At 41.3% G+C, this 19457-nt stretch overlaps 1 protein-coding gene across 1 annotated transcript in view; it reads left to right on the plus strand.

Annotated features, from left to right (window-relative positions):
- The window catches only part of AFF2 (ALF transcription elongation factor 2), a 301401-nt gene that overhangs the window by 233057 nt on the left and 48887 nt on the right, over nucleotides 1-19457 (plus strand). The window contains exon 9 of the mRNA XM_063313787.1: nucleotides 1380-1417. Within this exon, the coding sequence (XP_063169857.1) occupies nucleotides 1380-1417 (38 nt within the window). The remainder of the gene's footprint in view (nucleotides 1-1379; nucleotides 1418-19457) is intronic.

The following is a 19457-nucleotide window of genomic DNA, read 5'->3' on the forward strand; positions in this document are numbered from 1 at the left end:
TGTTCATTTTAGCCAGCTATTCCTATAAGCAAACTCAAGACCAGCTTGCTAATTTGGGAGGATAGCCCCAAATCAAAAAGTATCAGCACCCTAATATTTGTAACTGGAAAAACAAACAAACCTGCTGCAGCTTATGACTTTGACTTGATATCAGAGCCAGCATAATATAGTGTTGGGCAAAGACCCTGATTCAAATCTTTTTCCATCAAGACCTTCTAGGCAATTTGATAGGAGCTGCTATCTATCTGCCCAGTCTTCATGTTAAGAAAATAATATTGGAGAGGAAGTACATTGTGCCCCTGTTTGAACCTCTGGAAGAAAGGCAGGATATAAATGCAACAGATAAAATATAAATCAGAAAGAAATGCTTTTCCTTCATACACCTCACCACCACCCATAGAAAGGATTGGCACTAAGTCATCCACCCCTCGCTTGTAAGGCCTGTTGATGCCAGCAGAGCAGCTGACTTCAGCCCTCCAACCTTCAACATACTGGACAAACTGTCTAAACCCATGGGCAGGGACAGGTGCATGGAAATCAATACTTTGGCACTTCCAGGCATTTAACAGTTCCATCAAATAAGTGATGATGTTGGTAGAAGGCAGATCAAAGTCTGGCAATCCCACCAGCTGCCTATTGATTTTATACTATTGCACAACATGTTGCTGATTAAAACATGTGCATTTGAAAGCCAGCCTGCAGACAACAATGGAGAGAAGCCCACACCAATCTGCATGGGAGATGTTTCCATGTGCTGCTGTTCCATATTATTTCTACACAGAGTGACATGGCAAAATGGCTTGTTTCAGCCACGTGGAACTCCCCTGCTTTGCTGGAATCTTTCCAGCAGGTTGCCAACTGAAAAAGGAAGGATCCCCAAATCCACCCTACTTCGTGGCAATGTTGTGCAGACGTGATCCATGGAACATGCAGTTCTAATACATGTTGCAAATCATTCAAAGGGTGCTTTGCAAAATGAGTGAAGCAGTCCTCCAATGGTTTTGCCTAGCTCTAAAACAAATAGATCAGGAGATAGGTAAGACAGATGATGATGATGACGATGATGGACAGACAGACATAGGGATGGATGGATAGATGATAGATAGATAGATAGATAGATAGATAGATAGATAGATAGATAGATAGATAGATAGATAGATACACTTATCTCAATGAAATAAATAAACTGTTTCTTCCCTTGCCTTGAATTCTGCTTAATTTATGGAAGGCTCCATGATCAGGATGATTTCCTCTTCTCTGAAATAAATGGCCTTCTTTACCAAAAGTCATTTGTGTTTTCCCCCACCTCCACTTTCTAAAGGTTACTCTTGCTAAGGTTTGCTAACTGTCCTTTCACTTCCCTTTTTTTTAATTTCTAGACTGCAGAGAAGACAAAGCCTCGAAACATTCCTGCAAAGTAAGTTATTTTAAAACTCATTGAAAAGGAGGAGCGGGGTGGAAATCAAGTGTATTGAACTTCAAGAAGAAAGAGCAGGTCAAAAGCCCATGGCCAGGCATGAATGATATGATGAGCATCTGAGGTTACTCTGTAGTTTTTGTCATACAAAAAGAGGGGATGGCGGGTAAAAACATGAACAAGAATAACCTTAGAGTTCATGGATCTCTCATGGGTGGCATGCCCCTGGCTTACCTGGTTTGCATGAATTAACACATGGCATCTATGAGTAGCTGTTCAAAGACATTAGATGTGGCATCTATGAATAGCTGCTGAATGATGATGATGATGATGATGATGATGATGATATGTCCTTTAAGAGAGCCCTAGGAGAAGAACTAAAGGACCTTCTACAGACAAGTTTTCAAAGCATTCCTCACTGTGCAATATTTCTAAAATTTGAGAGAGGTGATATAGGCAGTATATCAGATATAGGATTCCCTGAAAGGCAAAGGAAATGGGGAAGGAAGGAAGGAAGGAAGGAAGGAAGGAAGGAAGGAAGGAAGGAAGGAAGGGAGATTGCCAACCATGACTGGTTTTTCTCAACACCACAATTTATACTTTGTTGACCCCCTCTCTGAGTTCTTTCTAAATGTGCTCATAGATTTTTTCTTCAATTATAGTTCCCATGGGAGTAAATAAAGCCTGTCAATTACATTCTGCCTGGTTTCTTAAAAAACATTATTTATTTTGGATACATTTTATTAGTTTACTTGCCCGGGCAAAGTTATGTCTTTCTCCTTTAAAGCCACAGTTCTTTGAGGGGAAGGATGTCTCCAGTTAATAAGCATCAAGCATCAAGTGAGAGGTCTAGGAGGGTCTAGGAGGGTTAATGTCTGGTTCTCCACTGTATTTGTCCATTTTTTTGTACAAATGGAATTCCAGAGGAAAGTTTCTCCTGTGTTTGCATGACAGCCAATGGTTCACTGGGATATACCTGAGTTCCCTGGTGGGATGTCACTGTAATTCTTGAAATTATTGCTTCTCAAATCCTTCAAGAGTGAGAACCTAGGGTAAGTTCTAGGTGCCAACATCACAGGAGAAGTAACAGATTGCCTGAGTCCCAAAGTCCTCTGGGATAGCAAGGTGAAGGCTATTCCTGGAAATAGGGCCCAGACGGGCATGGAGATGGTGCCACCTTCAATTCTTGCATTTCCACCGAGGTTGGAAAAACTCCCATTTGAAATCTTGACTTCCTGCTTTCACTTGGGGCTGACAATATTGCCTTCTGTGAACTGACTCTCAGTACCTCTAAGATGTCTCCCTTCCCACATGAAGCTGCACTGCTTTATCCTGAACATGAAAACTTTTTTTTTTTGCATTATAATAACAACAACCATATGAAAGCTTTGCTAGGGTGGGTTTGGTTTTTTCATTTTGTATTTTGTTTGTTTGTTTGTTTTTGCAAAGGCTGTCATTTCTACCATTTCCAAACATCATCTGAGATCCCCCTTGAATATTAATGTATTTTAGCTTCCACTTGGCAGCATTTAGTCACTCCCAATGTCACCCCGAGTGAAAGATGTTCATATTCCTCTGAGCAACTCATCACATACATTTTTTAAAATGGAGTTCTCTTATGAAGACCTATGCGATGGTTCACTTCTGCAATTGTAAGCCGCGCACTAACAAGTTGAGCTGAACTTAACTGCGGTTGACGTCTGCTACAAGATGGGGGGCTGGAGGCGGGTGGAAGATGAAAGAAAGGTTCTCAGTTGTCATTAGTGTAAAAAAAAATCCTTTGCTCTTACACTTTGCTGACTCTGTGGCTTTCTGCTGAAGTCGCATTCCGTTCATTGTAAAGGCGTTGTTTGTCACAAGGGCTGAGTTTTTGGGTCGGAAAGAGGGACTTTGGCAAGGACATGGAGGAAGATGTTGCAAGTTGCACAGTCAGAATTTATGTCAAAAGGTTACCATTAGGTGGTGAACTTTCCCACCCACTTGTGCACCTCAGTCTGAAATTGGGATGGTGGCATTTTGTTTTGTATCCCAACCAGCATTTGGGGGGGAAGTAGGGAACACCCTCTTTTCAGCCATGCAGACCTTTCTTTCGATGTGTTTAGCAAAAGCCAGATAAAAATCCTCCTTCAGTTTGCTTTTCAGATACAGCTTGGTATTTTATTACTTTCATGATTCCATTCCAGCTCTTTTTTTTTTTTTTTAGGGCTGAGCTACAATATCTGATTTTCCTTTTTGAGTTATCCTTCCTTTTTGCTGCTTGCAAATAGAGTGGAGAACTGGAGGCACAATCTGGAGCCACTCCCACCTATTTCAGTATTGCTATAAGAAACAATGGAATTAATCCTTCTTGGAATCCTCCCTTTTTGGCTGATCCACCAGCATGACTTAGTGATCCAGGTTCTTTCAGCACTAAGCTAAGATTTCTCATTAGACCATTTTCAGGTCATGTTTTTTTTTTCTTTGTTAGTTGCCTCCCCACCCCAGCTCACATTAGCATTTGATCAAATGCTCATACATACAACTTTCACTATCGGTGGAAACTGAAGAACAATTTAGTACGCATTTTTGTTCAACCTGTGTTTCATATCTCGGTTGCTTTGGTGATTGGCTGGATGGTTGCTTCTGTCATTAAGTTCATGTTCTGAATTACAGTTCACCTGGAGACCAATATCGAACAGACACGCACGCCCCACCTTGAACACTGAGAATTGTATCTAGTTTAGGATACAACACTCTACAAAGGATTTAGTCCATGTGGAAGGGATCCAAGGAAGGGGATCCAAGATGATTGAGAGACTAGAAGCTCAGTCCTAGGAGAAGAGCTCAAGAAGGATGGGATGTGATTGTACTCTTCAACACCTGAAAAAGAATCAAAGCAGGAATGTCTGCAGGGTATGACAAAAAAAATGAAGCTGCTGGCTGCCAGAGTGTGACTGAAGCAGCAAAGTTATTTAAGTGTATTGTGCATAAACCTTTCAAATAATGGCAAAGAGAGAACAAAAGAGGAGATAATTATAATAGGACCATTGTTTTATGCCTAAAGCCATCTCTATCTATCCATCTATCTCTATCTCCATCCATCCATCCATCCATCTATCTCTCTCTCATTCTCCATCACAGCCACCAATTTGACATTTTTAACCATACCTTGCAGCCCTTGCTGCATCGAAGAGAGGCAGGGCACGTTCTCTATCATCCCAGATCGCAGGCCATGGAATTAGAGTCCTAAGTTCCAGGAAGGCCTTATTAGGAAGAAATTTCCTACCTGTAAGGGCAGTTCAACAAAAGAATTGGCAATCTAGGGAAGTGGTGGGATCCTCAACGCTGGATGAGTTCAAGCAGAAGCTGGGCCACCATCTGTCAAGGATGCCTTAATTTGCATTCCTGTGTTGAACAGAAGGTTGGCCTCAGTTGCTTGAATTGCCCCTCCCCAAGACTAGGAATTAATGTTTTCAGAATTTTACCATGTATTTCAGTGATTGTTGGCAGAACATCCTCATACCATAAGCTTCACAGCAGTATACTAGAAGTGTAAGACTATTTTTTGATAGCTGCAGCTTTGTACCTTGTGATGAGACAATTCTCAGTGTGAGAAAATACTTATGCAAACCTTTGATTTCTTTTTTTCTTTTTTTTTGGTAGAACAATTACTAACCCAGTCACTAAATAAATGTCTCAGAATTAGGTCCATGAAGTAGCTACTCTGCTGATGCTTCTCCTCTCCTATCACACCTCAAACACCAGTGGATTCCCATATCATAAAGGAAGACGGGACAAGCTCCAAATTAACATCAACACCGTTCACTTTTATTGCAATACTGCCTCTGTTTGCTCTGGCAAATGCATAAAATAATCCAATAAACTGAAGTTTAATGTTGGGAAAGGGTGATAAGAGACACGTTCTTTCAGCTGTCTGCAAAGGTGTATGTCACTTCCATTTTGGCCATTTCCCACCAATCCTCCACTGCTATTTCTTTTCCCTAAATGAAAGTTTAGACATTGTTCCAAAGTTCCTAATATTTAGCTGTCCTCATATTTTTACTCATGTTTGGCTATCTTAGATATATATTCTTCCTTCGCAGTTCCTATCTGATTCTCTCCAGCATCCTCACAGCTGCTTAAAGATGTACTTTCTGTATTTCTCGCCATCTTTTACCTTATTTTTCTTCTTTTTAATTGGTTTTATTGTAAGTTCCTTGTTTTGATTGTTGTGAGCCACCTAGAGTAATTGGGAGTTGGATGGATAGAGAGAGAGAGAGAGAAGAGAGAGAGAGATGATAGAGATAGACATAGACATAGACATAGAGATAGCTTTAGGCATAAAATAATGGTCCTATTATAATTATCTCCTCTTTTGTTCTCTCTTTGCCATTATTTGAAAGGTATTTGCTCAGCATATTTGGTTAGGTACATTTCTATCAGTGTGCAAAATAACTACTGCAAAGCTCTTTTCATATCTTAGAAAAGTATTTGTTGCAAGTGGAATCAAGTTTGATAAATCAGGCCTCTGATAACCCTATTAAAATTACATGGAGGATGCCATGGTCAAGTTCTCACTTAAATTGCTACCACTTAGGATGTCCATTGATATGTGACACTCAAAAGGAATTGAAACAGGAAATAGTTTATGATATTATTATCAGCATCTTTCTCAGAAGGTGGCTTCCTTCTCAATTATTATAGTAGCTGTGTAATAGCAGTAGTAGTAGTAATATTAATAGCAACTAATGAGCTTGAATTGTTTTTATGCTTGGAGTCTGGATTTTATTGGTAACAGGATTCTGGAATTGGTATCTTACTGATAACGTGCACCAAAAGGTGTCTTTGGGGGGGTGCTGCAAAAGCCAAGATGGCATTGCGATGCACATTTAAAAAGGAGCAGGTCTTCTGTCCCATAGTTGTGGCTGACATCTTGACTTTCTGACATCCCACTCCATCACTTACACCCCTGCCTTGCACAAATCCCATCCAAACAAACTTTCTTCTTAGCTTTATTTTTGAGATAAGGAGAGGATGATCATGGTGACCTAGCCATTAGGCTACTGTTGTTGGGTTGTCTCTGGGAATAATTTGGAAGGAGAAGGTGGTGAAGAATCAGTCTGTAGGTTACTGAATAGAGAACCTTACTGCAGGCACATCATCACACCATCAAGTGCAGGTTGAGAGTTGGGTACCAAGCCATGGTCAAGGAATCCTTGTTAGTTTCAAAGCTCAAATTAGTTCCTTTTACATACAACAACATTGTCTTTAAGTATGCTGAGGAGGCTTTATTTACGATACTAAACCCTTTTTTATCATATCTAACCCTGTTGATACTTACTTCAGCAGTATGCAGAAGAGGACATTCTTCCTTGTGTAGAACCATCTTGTTCCTGAGCTCCACCCAGCCACCAGCAATGGTCTGCCAGCAATTCAAGGCATATTCTTCTTTGCTCTGCCATTCCCAGAACTATCCCATTTCCAGTCTTCCTGAAAAATTGTTGATGCAGGGGCAGGGTTGGGGAATGGTGGGGGGTGGGGGGATGTTTCTTACTTGACTGATTTTCTTCTATTATCCAGTACTGTCAATTTTTAATTTTTTTAATTGCCTTGCAATTATACATAATATTATAGCTATAGATGCAGTAATAATTAAGGAGAGAATTGCAGAATTACCAAAGGGGCAGAACAGGGACAGGCAGCTTGGTTGTGGCTAGACTTCATTTTCTTTTTAGTTTCTCAGCAGCCACAAACTACATTTCCCTAGTCATAATATCACCAGACTAGCTAAGGCAAATGAAGTTCGGAGGGGGGTGGGAGGGTACTGTTTGGGGAACTGGAGGACTTGGAAAGAAGATTTAAGGAACAAAATGGATGCCTTTGCAGAGGATTAAACACAAAAACAAACCAGAGAAAATCTGAGCAATTCTTTGCAAGTTCCTGGGAAGTCACAGGTAAACTTAAGGCCCCCATTTTATCCCTTAAAGTCACATAATCCCAAAGCACATATTGATCCTATCTACACCAGTGGGGCTCTACTATGAGAGGCAGAAAAGGGATATACCTGATTTAAAGGATGTGTCTGTGTTGGCCAGAAGGAGAGAACAATGGAGAGAACAAGAAATTAGATGAGTTGAGCCCCTAGGAACATTAGTATAGGAAATGAAAGGGGACATTTACTATGATTTTAAAAGGCAAACAAAGAGACACCTCTTTTACCCTATTCTGACTAGGCTGATTAAATCATTCTAAAGGGGCATCAGATTTATTACTGCTCCCTTTGGGGGAAAAAGGCATAGAGTTAGAACTTCTGGATTCAAGGGCACTCACACGAACAACACAGCATCCCGGGCTCAGTTTCCTTCTCTTTCTTGCAAGCACATTGAATCATGGCTGAAATTCCAAATCCCCTGCCCCTGGCCCCGGGTCCACCCCATGGACTCTTCCCTTTATCAAGACAATAAAGCAAGCCTTTCTGTGCCTTAAAACACTACCCATTTTGCCCATCTTCCTTTTTTTGTGCATACAAATATTAAGCAACTTTGGCAATATTAATTTTATTCATAAACGGAGCTGGGGAAAGAGGGAGAGAGAAATATGTAGATGTTCTCTCATTTGCCCCCTCCCCGCTTCCTTCCACTCTTGGGGTCAATTAATGTGAAAGTAAGAGGAGAAGTAGCTAAATGTTTCAGCGGATAATAGCACTGCAAGGTTAATTTTCCTTCGTGAAGCATTTCCAGCGACTGAATTGCCTCTTATCCCCCCGCCAGGATTGCTCCTATTCTAGCAATAATTGAGGCTGATTTTATTGGAAAATCACCTCTGGATGAGAATATACTCTGGAGGAAACACTGTATGGGTACAAATAGGCTTCTTGGTGCCAGGGCCATGTTAGGCTGGCCAGCACAGCTCCAGTTCCCAATCTGTCTGTGCATTCATGCAACAAATTCATTAGCAACCATTCTGGCTGGGTAGAAGAGCATATTTGGGATATTTGCTTTCAGATTGTTTTCATTGCCTCCCCCCAATTTGTCAGATAAAAAAAAAAGTGCAATTGCATTTAGTAACCTGACAACACAGGTACACATGTGCATGTGCGCAGTGCCTGTGTGTGTAAAAAGAAAGGAAAGGAAAGGGAGTCTCTGGTTTCTTTTCACCCCTAATCCTGCTTTCTTGGAAAACTCTCAGTTGAACTGGTCTGGCCCTACCGTGAGACAAAGGGGTCAGATGCTTCAGGTAGCAGATTCTGAGAGCGAGCAATTGACTGCGTTCCTGTAAATTCTGCAAGCAGTTTGGTAGTCCTAAGCCAGCTTCTCTCTTCAAGTACAGTAGAATATGGGATCCTCTTGTCAGTGATGAAAAATGTACATTGCCAGGTCCATCAGGTTTCATGTACAGAATGGAAGGGGACCTCGTTTTGCTTTGCAACAGGCAACAATCTGTCTTCTTTCACTCTTTCATCCTTGCCCCATCTTCTAAGGGCTGTTGTATGGTTCACATTGATTCACCCTCATGTTCTACTGCCCTCAACTTTTTGGAAGAAGAACATCTAAGTGGGAGAAGTAGGTGACTCTAATTGTCAAAATACCTGAGCACAGACATCTTTAAGAGATGAATTGGTGGAGTATAAGAGGCAGGAATCTATGGATCCTAGCTCAGGAGAATCTATAACCCTCTCATCCTAGCCAAAGCCATAAAAAGATCCCCTATTGCCCAGGTAAAGCCATAAGGTGAAGCTTTCATAATCTAATGCGGTGTTCTTCCAGCATGATTTAGATCCACCACAACTCAAAAATTCCTACTCAGCACAATTTGAAGGATGCCAAGTTAGGGAATCCTGCCCTGGCAAATCAAAAGAAATTAATGAGCCATTTGGATGGTGGGATCATCCTGGAGTTTGGGGACATCATCTCTCCAAGAAGCTGGGAGTCTTCCATCTGTTGCCACAAGAGACAGCAAATGATGGATCTGGACACTCTCAATTCTAATTCTGATAGTTATTAATAATGTGTATGAGTCACAAAGATTGAGAAACAGATTGGGGTTCCAGAAGAAGAGCAATTTATAACAGCTTTGTTGTTTTGTTTTCTTTCTCTCCCCACCCACCCACCCCCCTTCCCTTCTCCCTCCTATCACACTTGTGATAGGGTTGTGGAACTGTGTATCTTCCCTGTGCAATGCTTAATCAGGTATTGGTTTGTCCATCAAGTCTTGCAGCCAGAAAGCTTTTTAAGTATAGAAAGTACAGGAAGCCTCTGTCTTGGTAATGCAAAACACTTAGAGACATATCCATAGATTCAGTGGCCTATGTCAGGAAGAAAATAAACACATTGTAAACTAAAATTCTGTTTCCAGCTGGGTGGAAGTGCACATAGAGATTGGTGTCCCTTGCATCTCCAGACTAAAGAAGTGATCTAAAAGGGATAGATCAGACAGATGAGTCAGAATATTAATCCAGTTCTGTTCAGAAAACAAATCCTGTTCCTTTCATGCATTTGAATCAAGTTGTCCAATTGGGTCAAAGCAGATTTCTGATCAGTTCAACTACGTGCAAGTTTTCAGCCCTGTTTGTTTGTTTCAAGCATTCATCAGGCTGCCCAACTCAATGTGACTCCAGGTGGCATACAACAAAAACAAACATTTACAGAAAATAAATCAACCATACACCATTAAAACACAGCCCAATATATAAAATGGCGGTCCAAATGGGATAATTCAACACAACCAAAAGGGGACTCCACTCACTTAGACCCAAATGCCTAGGGCATAAGCCAGGTCTTAATGGATTTCTAAAGGCAAGCAAAGTTCGGGCCCATCATACATGGCGGATGGGGGAGAGAGTTTGTTCTTGAGAACAAGGAGAACCACTGAAAAGACACACTTTCTGCATCTCATAAAATGGCAGTGTTTAAATGGAGACCTGGAGCATGCCTTCCCTATGGGTTAGGGTTAGGGGGTTAGGGGGTTAGGGTTAGAGGGTTAGGGTTAGAGGGTTAGGGTTAGGGTTAGGAGCAGGCAGTCTCACAAGTAATTTGGTCTATGCCATGTGGGACTCTGCAGGTGATAACCAACACCTTGAATTGCACCCAGAAGCCTGTGTTGACATCACACCCAGTCCAGTTTTAACATCACAGGAAAACATGTACTCAATTCAGAATCTCCATGTAGAAATGAACCTTCAGAAATTTTGTAGTAACAGCTGGTGATACAGGCGTGCAAATCAAAGGGGTGTAAATTCAACCCTCTTATGTGGCCAACAGTTTGGTCTAGTTGGTGCCTTGGCTTTAACTGAGTCATGAGTCCAAGGCCACATCAGTTAGGATGAGTTCCTAGTTTGAGGGAGCCTTGAAAGATCCCCTATCAGTGAGTCCTGTTTCTTGGCCACAGTGGCCAGGGGTTTTATTCCAAACAGCCAGACTCTGAGTGGCACCAAACAGCTGGGTATAGCCATCATTGCAATGTGCCACATTGCACATCCTGCAATAATTGGGGGCTTTGTGGGACATTAAAAAAGCAGATAGACTCAGGCACCTTACATTACTAAACATATTGGCCTGTCAAAGTAGCAGCAGTAAAATCAGGAAAGACATACAAAGCAAGTTGGAGTCTCAGGAACTTCCCCCAAATCCTAGATGTTCACCAATTTTATCCCGGAGGAAATTTATCTATTTATTTATTTATCTATCTAATTTATCCCTGCCCATCTCCTCCTGTCGGAGGCCTCTGTGCAGTTTACAGCAATCGGTTAAAACCATCACAATAATACAAAAAGTAAAATACAGTAAAAAATACTATAAATAGAAATAAAGAATATAGAATAAAATCTCACCAGGTAGCAATTGGCTGTATCGGATGAGCCCTACCTTCAACAACCACAACAAAAACAGGTGTGTTTTCATGATATGTACTTAGCTAAGATCCTTATGTTTGGGTGAAACCTACAGATGACCACCCTTGCTAGCAAGAACAGGACATTTTCTGCATTTGAATTCTGCAAGGGGATCTCATTCTCCTGCTAACTGGATTTTTTTTTCATTGAAAGGGGAATCCTTGTTTGATACAAGAAGGATGTGAATATTTTTCTTCCTCAGCAGACTGAACTAGCTTCAATAGTATTCCACATTTCTTTTTAAAAAGGACAAGAGAAAGTTCTTCCCAGGTCTCGGCCATCCACACAATTGTCCAAGCTGGGGAAAAGAATGTTAGCAGGCTTGTTCTTGGGAGCTTTCAAATGCTCCTCTCTACCAACTGTGGCAGGTGGTGCCGTTTTCCACATTGGCCATCCCTCTTACATTTAATGTCTTGGCACTTGGCTACAATTTTGTGATTTTTTTCTTTTTTTATGCCGCTCTCTCAATTATACAGCCATCATAAGTTTTGCCAACATGGAGCATGGATCGATTTGTGTTCATTAGAGCACAAAATTAAAATTTCATTGCAGGAACTATAAACATGTTGGCTGAAAGAAGTCAAAATACTTTTTCAAAATAAAATCTTGAATTAGCTGTCATTGGCAAGTTTTAACTCTGCTCTCTGCTGCTGCTTTTCAAATAACTCAGTGAGCTTTCTTTTTTATTTTCCTTAATACTTGGGTGTTTTGTTGGCCTAGAGGCATAAGAAGGCACAGTTCTATTCTCAGGAACTTTCTTTCAACCAAGGATGCAAATCAAGTGCTTTGGGCCCCCCAACAATTTCTCATATGGGGGTCCCAGTAGTAAGACAGTTCAGATGCCAACCCTGGCCCCAAGGAAGAGGAATTGAGCATAGGTGGGAGATAAAGAGAAGGAGAGTCAAATGTTCACTTTTTACTACTGTAGCGGTGGCCTTGAACCTCACAAAGTTCTCAGAAGAAGAGAGTAGATAGCTACTGGGGACTTGTGTTGAAGAAGCGGGGCAATAAATGATGTAAGGGAGAGCTTCTGGACTTGTGGGACTAGTGGTCACCTCCCCTGCCTTTATATGTGTGCCCAATAAGTATCATTGGACCAGGATGTAAATCAAGATTAGAGTATCTTGGGCTCATCAAAAGCTGATGGACTTCATTGATCAGAAGAGTTGGAACAATCAATCATAAGAAACCCTGAGATGTGTAGTTCAGCAGATTCTTAATGATTGGTGCTTCCCCATTCTTGCTGTAAGAGACCCCAAGCTGGTCATCTCTCTCTTGTTCTCTCTCCCATCTGATTAGAAGCTTTACCAGCTATGTCCCATCCATTAGGGCAAGGAGGAGCCTGACATGGTCCTGATGAGAGCCAGTATGGTGTTGTGGGGAAGGTGCTGGCCTAGAAACCAGCAGACTGTGAGTTCTAGGCCTCCCTTAGGCATGAAAGCCGGCTGGGTCAATGTCCCTCTCTCTCAGCTCAACCCACCTCACCAGGTTGTTGTTGTGGAGAAAAATAGGAGGCCAGAGTATTAGGTATGTTCATCACCTTGAGTTATATATTAAAAAAGTGGGAGAGGAAGAGGAGGAGGAGGAGGAGGAGGAGGAGGAGGACCACCTAAGGTCTAAAGAACATCTGGCTGACTGTGTGACCAACAATAATAATAAAAATCAAAGAGAAGCCATGAGGGCTTACTACATCCAGCAGGGCTAGGAATCTCACTGAACTTTTTATCAACATCATGGAATATGTTTTCCAGTGATAAATTATTTGCTGGCTGAAAAGGACTGGCCCAACTTGATACAATTAACAGTCCTTCTGATGAGAAGAAAGCCAGTATGTATCATGTGCAGGATCTGAATCTTACACTTATTCAAGGCTGCAAGTATTGGCAGCAGGTCCTTTCTTCCTAAATACGAAGGTTGTTTTTTTTTTCATGTTCCATGCATCTTATCTACAGTATTCTGAAGGGCTGAGAGAGAAGTGAAATCTGACTGCTTACTTTCAAGATTTGTGCTGTGAGCACTTTTGTACACATTTGCTACTTCAGCTCTCTTCCAACCCTGTAATTTAAACATCAGCTGGCATAAATTAACAAGATGAGAAATTTAAATATGAACCTAAAGTGACTCTCAAAGGAAAATAAGCAGATGAATACATGCTGCGATGAATGACTGGAATGGATAAAATATCAACATGCATTTCTCCACACAGGTTACGTATAAATCAAGGATAGTGAAGAAATGCCCTTTAAAGCTTTTAAGATTTATATAGACTTCTGCACTTTAGAAAACTCTCCGTCATGGGGAGGGGGGCCAGGGGGGAGAGGGAGAAGGAGGGAGGGAGGGAGGGAGGGAGGGAGAGAGAGAGAGAGAGAGAATATAATTTTGAAGGCTTTTAGTAGGAAAGAGAAAATTGGCATATCCAAGCAGTCTTTCTCCATCAAATGGGAGTGCTGCTCAAGTCCATCCTGAATTAATGTCCTCCTTTGTAAGGTGGAAATCTAACGAATGGGCACAGAGGGAAAGGAGGCGCTGCACATTTATTTATTCTGAAAGAGGGTGTCCATTAATCTATCGCAAAAATATGAAATTAGACGCAAACGGACTGTGGTTTCAAATTTGGCAGGGACTTGAAGGCTCAGATGGCCTGACAGCTTTTGAAGATTTTTCCAGGCTTTTGATATTGATACCAGTGTTTTGTTTTGTTTTGTTTTTAATGTGGCTTTATTGTGTGTCTTAAGTTGAAGCAGAATAGCCACAGGGGGGAAAGCAAGGCTTTATATGTTTTGAATGGCCCTATTTCCCAATATTATGTTCACCTAAACCAAGCATTAAGGATTAATTTTCTTGAACGAGGAGCCATGTAGCCAGACATGGGTTGTATTAACACAGACAACTAATCTGGTCAAGTAGATTTTTTTTTTAATCTTTATTAGGCTAGTAAGCTACTCACTTTTTATTTATATTTTTTTGCAGAGAATATCCTGAAAAACATACTGGGTTCTGTATTCTAAACTGCATGTGGCATGAAAGGATGAGGCAAGTAAAGATGGAAGGTTTGAAATGGGGAGGCTAAGACTGAGCAGAGGTTGGGGGAAAAATAGGCAGGAGATTATAGCTTTCTTCAGTCTGTTGCCATTGGGAGATGTTGGAACTGGAGTTTTCGGGGCCATAAGTCAAATATCCTCAGGATCAAAAATGACCCTTCATATTTAGCATCATCAGGATGCTAAATATGAAGGTTATATACTTGGCTTTCTCTATGTTTAAGTGGGGGTTAAGGTCCTTACCAACCCTGTGACTCTATGAAGTGGATATAAGTTTCTGCATACAAGGTACAATTCAGAGAGCCAGAAACTTTCCTAAATTGTCTTTCTAAATTACTCTTAGTGATTTATGCTTTTATTTAACCTCAAAATACATGTGCTCCCCTTCCTGCATTTATGCATTACTCAGGCCAGCTAATCACAGTTAAAAAACAGTGAAATGCAATCACATTCCAGAAGGGAAAAGAGAAACAAGGGGAGAAACAAGTATTGAAAGACGAGGCAGAAGCACCAGTTAAAAGAGAGTATTAAATAAAATGTACATTTCAGGAAAATAGATGCCTCCCTAAACATAAACATCTTTAGGAAAAGAGCAGAAATTATTATAGCTGACCTAGGCTCCTGGGGCAAAACATTCCAGTGTTTGTTCTAATTTTCATATTTATAAGACAGTTTTATTGTCCTGTTCGTAGGTTTCTTAATTATTCCATTGTTTGTTTTTTATTATTTGCCATCTACTGGCTTGATGACTTTTTTCCAGGAGAGATGGTGCAGATATATAGACAAATCCATGTACATATTTTTCCAGTGCTTCATTCTACCTGGAAATCTTTTCTATAAGCAGAGGGATAATATAGAAATAAAAAACAAATGCACATGGGGTTTTGTTTTGTTTTTTGTCCTATCTGCTTACCAAACATAGAATTCAGGCATCAGCACTCAGTTCATCAGAAAAGGGCTAAGTGATCAAGCAACTGTGAAGCTCTTTGTATATTTTCATTTTGCAAACAGTAATGTTTGCAAATAGTCATGGAGGGGAAAACACAGCCTGAGAGATAGTTGCCTACACATGGCATAGGTTAACAAGATGCTCACTGAGCTATTGATAATTAAGAGTTCCTGTGAGTGGATGCTTGGAGGCTTTGCGCATCCAAGAGTTCAAGGCTGGGGACATGATGCTCTAATGCTGAGGTTGGTGTTCTGGGCAAGGAGAAAGATCTGTGCCAATCCTGATGAATAAATATTTCAGCTTAAGAGAGGCTTTCTCCAGTGACCTGGCCTTTTTGAGCCCCAGGCCAAAGTCTCCTGTGATGAGAAGGGCCCTTGCAAGGCAGCCATGGCAGTACAACCAGGGGCCTGAACTCCTGAGTTGCTGCAGTGGTAACATCTGGAGATGAAGTGATGTTAGCAGATTAACAGCTGAGAGAGATGATCTTGGCATCTTGTCAGGATGAGAGAGAAGAAACAAAGCCATCAGGCAGCTCAAACGGAAGGCAGGCAATTTCACACCATTTCCCTGTTGGTTCTGCACAGCTGGATGCAGGCCTGCTATCATTGTGTATGCAGTGGGCCCTTTGCAGATCTCAATCTCCTTTTCCTTCACTGGCATAATGGAGATGAATATGGCTGCCTTCAAAACGTTGAGTTGTTGGTTTTGTTGTTGATCTTCTCTTTTTTTGTACTGGCTGATTTGATCAATTTTCTTTTAAGCACTGAGGAGGGAATCAGAATGTAAAAGACATCCTCTATGAATTCCATTTGGGGAGAAAGTGAGCTTTCTGGAGCATCACTATCACAAATACTAGCTTCTCAAAAGTCTGCAAATGTTCAACTCTTCTGCCATCAAAAATCTCCCTACCACCACCCACGAAAAGAAGAAATGCACTAAATATTGTTTTAGAAGAGCTTACATTGAAGGGAATTTGCATGTAAAATGCCTGCATCAGGGAAATGTAAATGTCTAAAATTGGGTGATTTGCAAATAAAAACAAATCCTTTGACAATTTACCTAGCAATTAATGTAAATTTAGGAGAGATACAAAGAAAGGTTCCATATTTTGCCAAATGTAATGAATATAAATGATTGCAGCTTTTTTTTTTACTTTAAAAATATACAGAAAAACCATTGGACTTGAAAGCTGCCTTTCAAATTATGTAGTTCACATGCATGGTGTCACTTCTCCCACCTTGGCACCTCAGGGATACCCATGGATAGCATTAGATTTATTCTTGGACCTTGGTCAAGAGTGAAGAACTTCAGGAGAATGTCTCATACCATCTGGTATGAGGTGTAGATAAAGAAGGTCACGTATATTAAGTGTAAGTCTGCGAAAAACTTTCTGTGGCAGCAGCATAAACCCTGATCCACTGGGTTCAGGCTGCACAACCTCAGCTATGAAATAACTGGATGGGCAGGCTTTGCATCTGCTAGATTAAAATATAGCTAGCTGATTTAGGGCTCATTGTCAACACTAAATCATTCTTCTGGGAAGGAAGGAAGGAAGGAAGGAAGGAAGGAAGGAAGGAAGGAAGGAAGGAAGGAAGGAAGGAAGGAAGGAAGGAAGGAAGGAAGGAAGGAAGGAGGGAGGGAGGGAGGGAGGAGGGAGGGAGGGAGGGAAGAAGGAGGGAGGGAGGGAAGAAGGAGGGAGGAAGGGCTGGGCTTAGCCTGGGGAAGGGGAAGGGAGGAAGGGCTGGGCTTAGCCTCTATTCCTACAGCTAGCTGTATATTAACTAGAAAACTGTTGTCAGGTTTAGCAAATCAATACAATAAATGGTTCCAGAAATCTGCAGAACTCTATTTCACAGCAACAGCAATTGGGGAAGTAGCGGGGGGGGGGGAGAAACTCCAATAGAATAACTTATGAGATTGCCATTTAGATCACAAAAGGATCATAAAAGTCAGAAGCAGTTTGCTTGAAGCAAGGGTCACTGTGTAACCATCTAGGATGTGCTACGAAAGAGCACGAGGAGGAACGGCACACCAGTCTGTGGCCGTGGTGGTTGCTGGCAACGCTGCTGGGATTTAAGCCTTGTTAAAGGTCGGCACCTCAGCCATTTCGCATTCCTCAACCAGCAACTGGTAACTCCTGCCACAGCAGCAGAAGAAACTGTGGTTATTGGAAGTCAATAAAAATGCCTCCCACACAATTAGTAGAGCAGAAGGTCGTTGGTTTCCAGACAGAAAATGGGTTGCACAAGCAGAATTAGTTAGCAATAATTTGAAAGCCATTTAAGGGACCTTTACCAGCCCGTTTAAAAGAATAAAGACTCATACTCAGTTGCTTTCTCTTCTTGTCCACAAAAGCTCTCCACAGCTGTGGCGCCCCTTTTCTAAGGGAAAACTCTTTGCTAACCTTGGGTGATCCCAAAAGACCCAACAGGGTCAGACCTGGTTAATCCTTGAATGGGACACCACCAGAAAAATCCCAGGGCTACAGAGTGTAGAGAGAAAGGAAGATGACCTTGATAGAAATATGCAAGATTAGTGGCAAGGGAGATGAGAGGTGAAACGTATTTTAAGTCCGCAATGCTCAGATAAAGTTTGGAAGCAGCTCAGACAGTGCACCTAATCTGCAGAACTATAAGAAGGAGGCAGAGGAACTGCACAATCAGACTTGCAAGATTCTGCTCTTAGAGCCCCCCTCAATGAAAATAGTTTTAGCCTTCTTGTAGAATTGGTTTCCTGGTCTGGTCTGCCTGATGGATAGATGGAGAAGCTAAAAACACAACCAGGAAAGAGGCCGTGGCAAATCACTATCGTCTTGTGGCCAAGAAAACAATATGGATGTGTTCACGAAATGCTGAGGAATCAAGCTTGACTCAAAGGAACATAATTTCTCACCTTTTCTTTGGATGGAGGTGGATAATTGCAGACTGAGAATCAGGATGTTGAAGGCACGCTTTCGAATACCATCTGTTTATGATAAGAGCACAATCTTTTCCTTAATAGAAACAAGTAGTTTCCCATTTTCAGATCATCGTCACTGCCATTCTTGGCACCTCATCTGGAGCCAAGGACTTGGTACCTAGCCCTGAATTTTTCAGAGAATCTGAATCTTTCCTAAACTGTTTGGGTGCCAAGAACTGGACATGGTTCTCAGGGTGGGATCTGACCAGTGCAGAAGATTGTGAAATGATTATTTCCCATTTTAAATCTGGGGAGCTGAGTTTCTTCCATTACTCTAAGGCAGCCTTTCTCAATCTTTTGACCCTGGAGGAACCCTTGAAATATTTTTCAGGCCTGGGGGAACCCCTGCACATTCAGGCTCAAATAGAGGCCAGAGGTTAGAAAATGGTTATATTCATTTCATGGGTAGGCCTGTATATACAAGTGTTCTTAAACTGAAAATAAAGACTGACACTTGCCTCTTTCGTGTGAAGTTGCCTGAATTTGAAATATTTTTTTAAATAAATCGTGATCTCCCAGGGAACCCCTGGTGACCTCTCACAGAACCCGAGGGTGCCACAGAACCCTGGTTGAGAAACCCTGTTCTAAGGGGACAATCCTTCTGAAAAAAGAAACCAGCCAAGGAAGATTAACTGTTCTTATCCACTATTCTTTTCTCTCTTATGTGCCCTGTTCCTGACTCTGGAATATTTTCACCATTGGCATGTTTTATAAGGACTATTTAAGAGGATCAGTGTTATAAAAATCAAAATGAGAAACGCCAAGGCTGGCAACCTAAGAAGAGAACTGCCAACGTGACATCAACAGCTCACTTCAGAGATCAGCCGGCCACATTATATACTGCCGAACGTGTTGTGCGGGTTTTTATTTTTAACTTTTTTGTTTCATTAAATCGTGACTTTCTAAGAAGTGACATCCCACAAGATATTTATCAAAGCAAGAAAGCAGTAGAAAGGTGTGCCTTGTCTTCCCTTTAATATTTCTCCTTTTCTTCTGACATTTTTCTAGCCTAGAGATCTAATTCCATTAAATATGTACATTTTTGACTGGAAGACTTTTTCATGTCTCTTTCAGATGATTCTTAAAAGTACATTAAGGTCTGTGGGGCATCTTTTCTAAAGTGCAAATGAGGCCCACAGTAGAATATTGTCTATGAGCCTTTTCAATTTATTTATATTCCTGCCGTGTTTTACCTTTCTCTGTAAAATGATGTGAGGAAAGGAA

The sequence above is a fragment of the Candoia aspera genome, chromosome 12 (genome assembly GCF_035149785.1).
Source record: "Candoia aspera isolate rCanAsp1 chromosome 12, rCanAsp1.hap2, whole genome shotgun sequence".
Classification (NCBI taxonomy): domain Eukaryota; kingdom Metazoa; phylum Chordata; class Lepidosauria; order Squamata; family Boidae; genus Candoia; species Candoia aspera.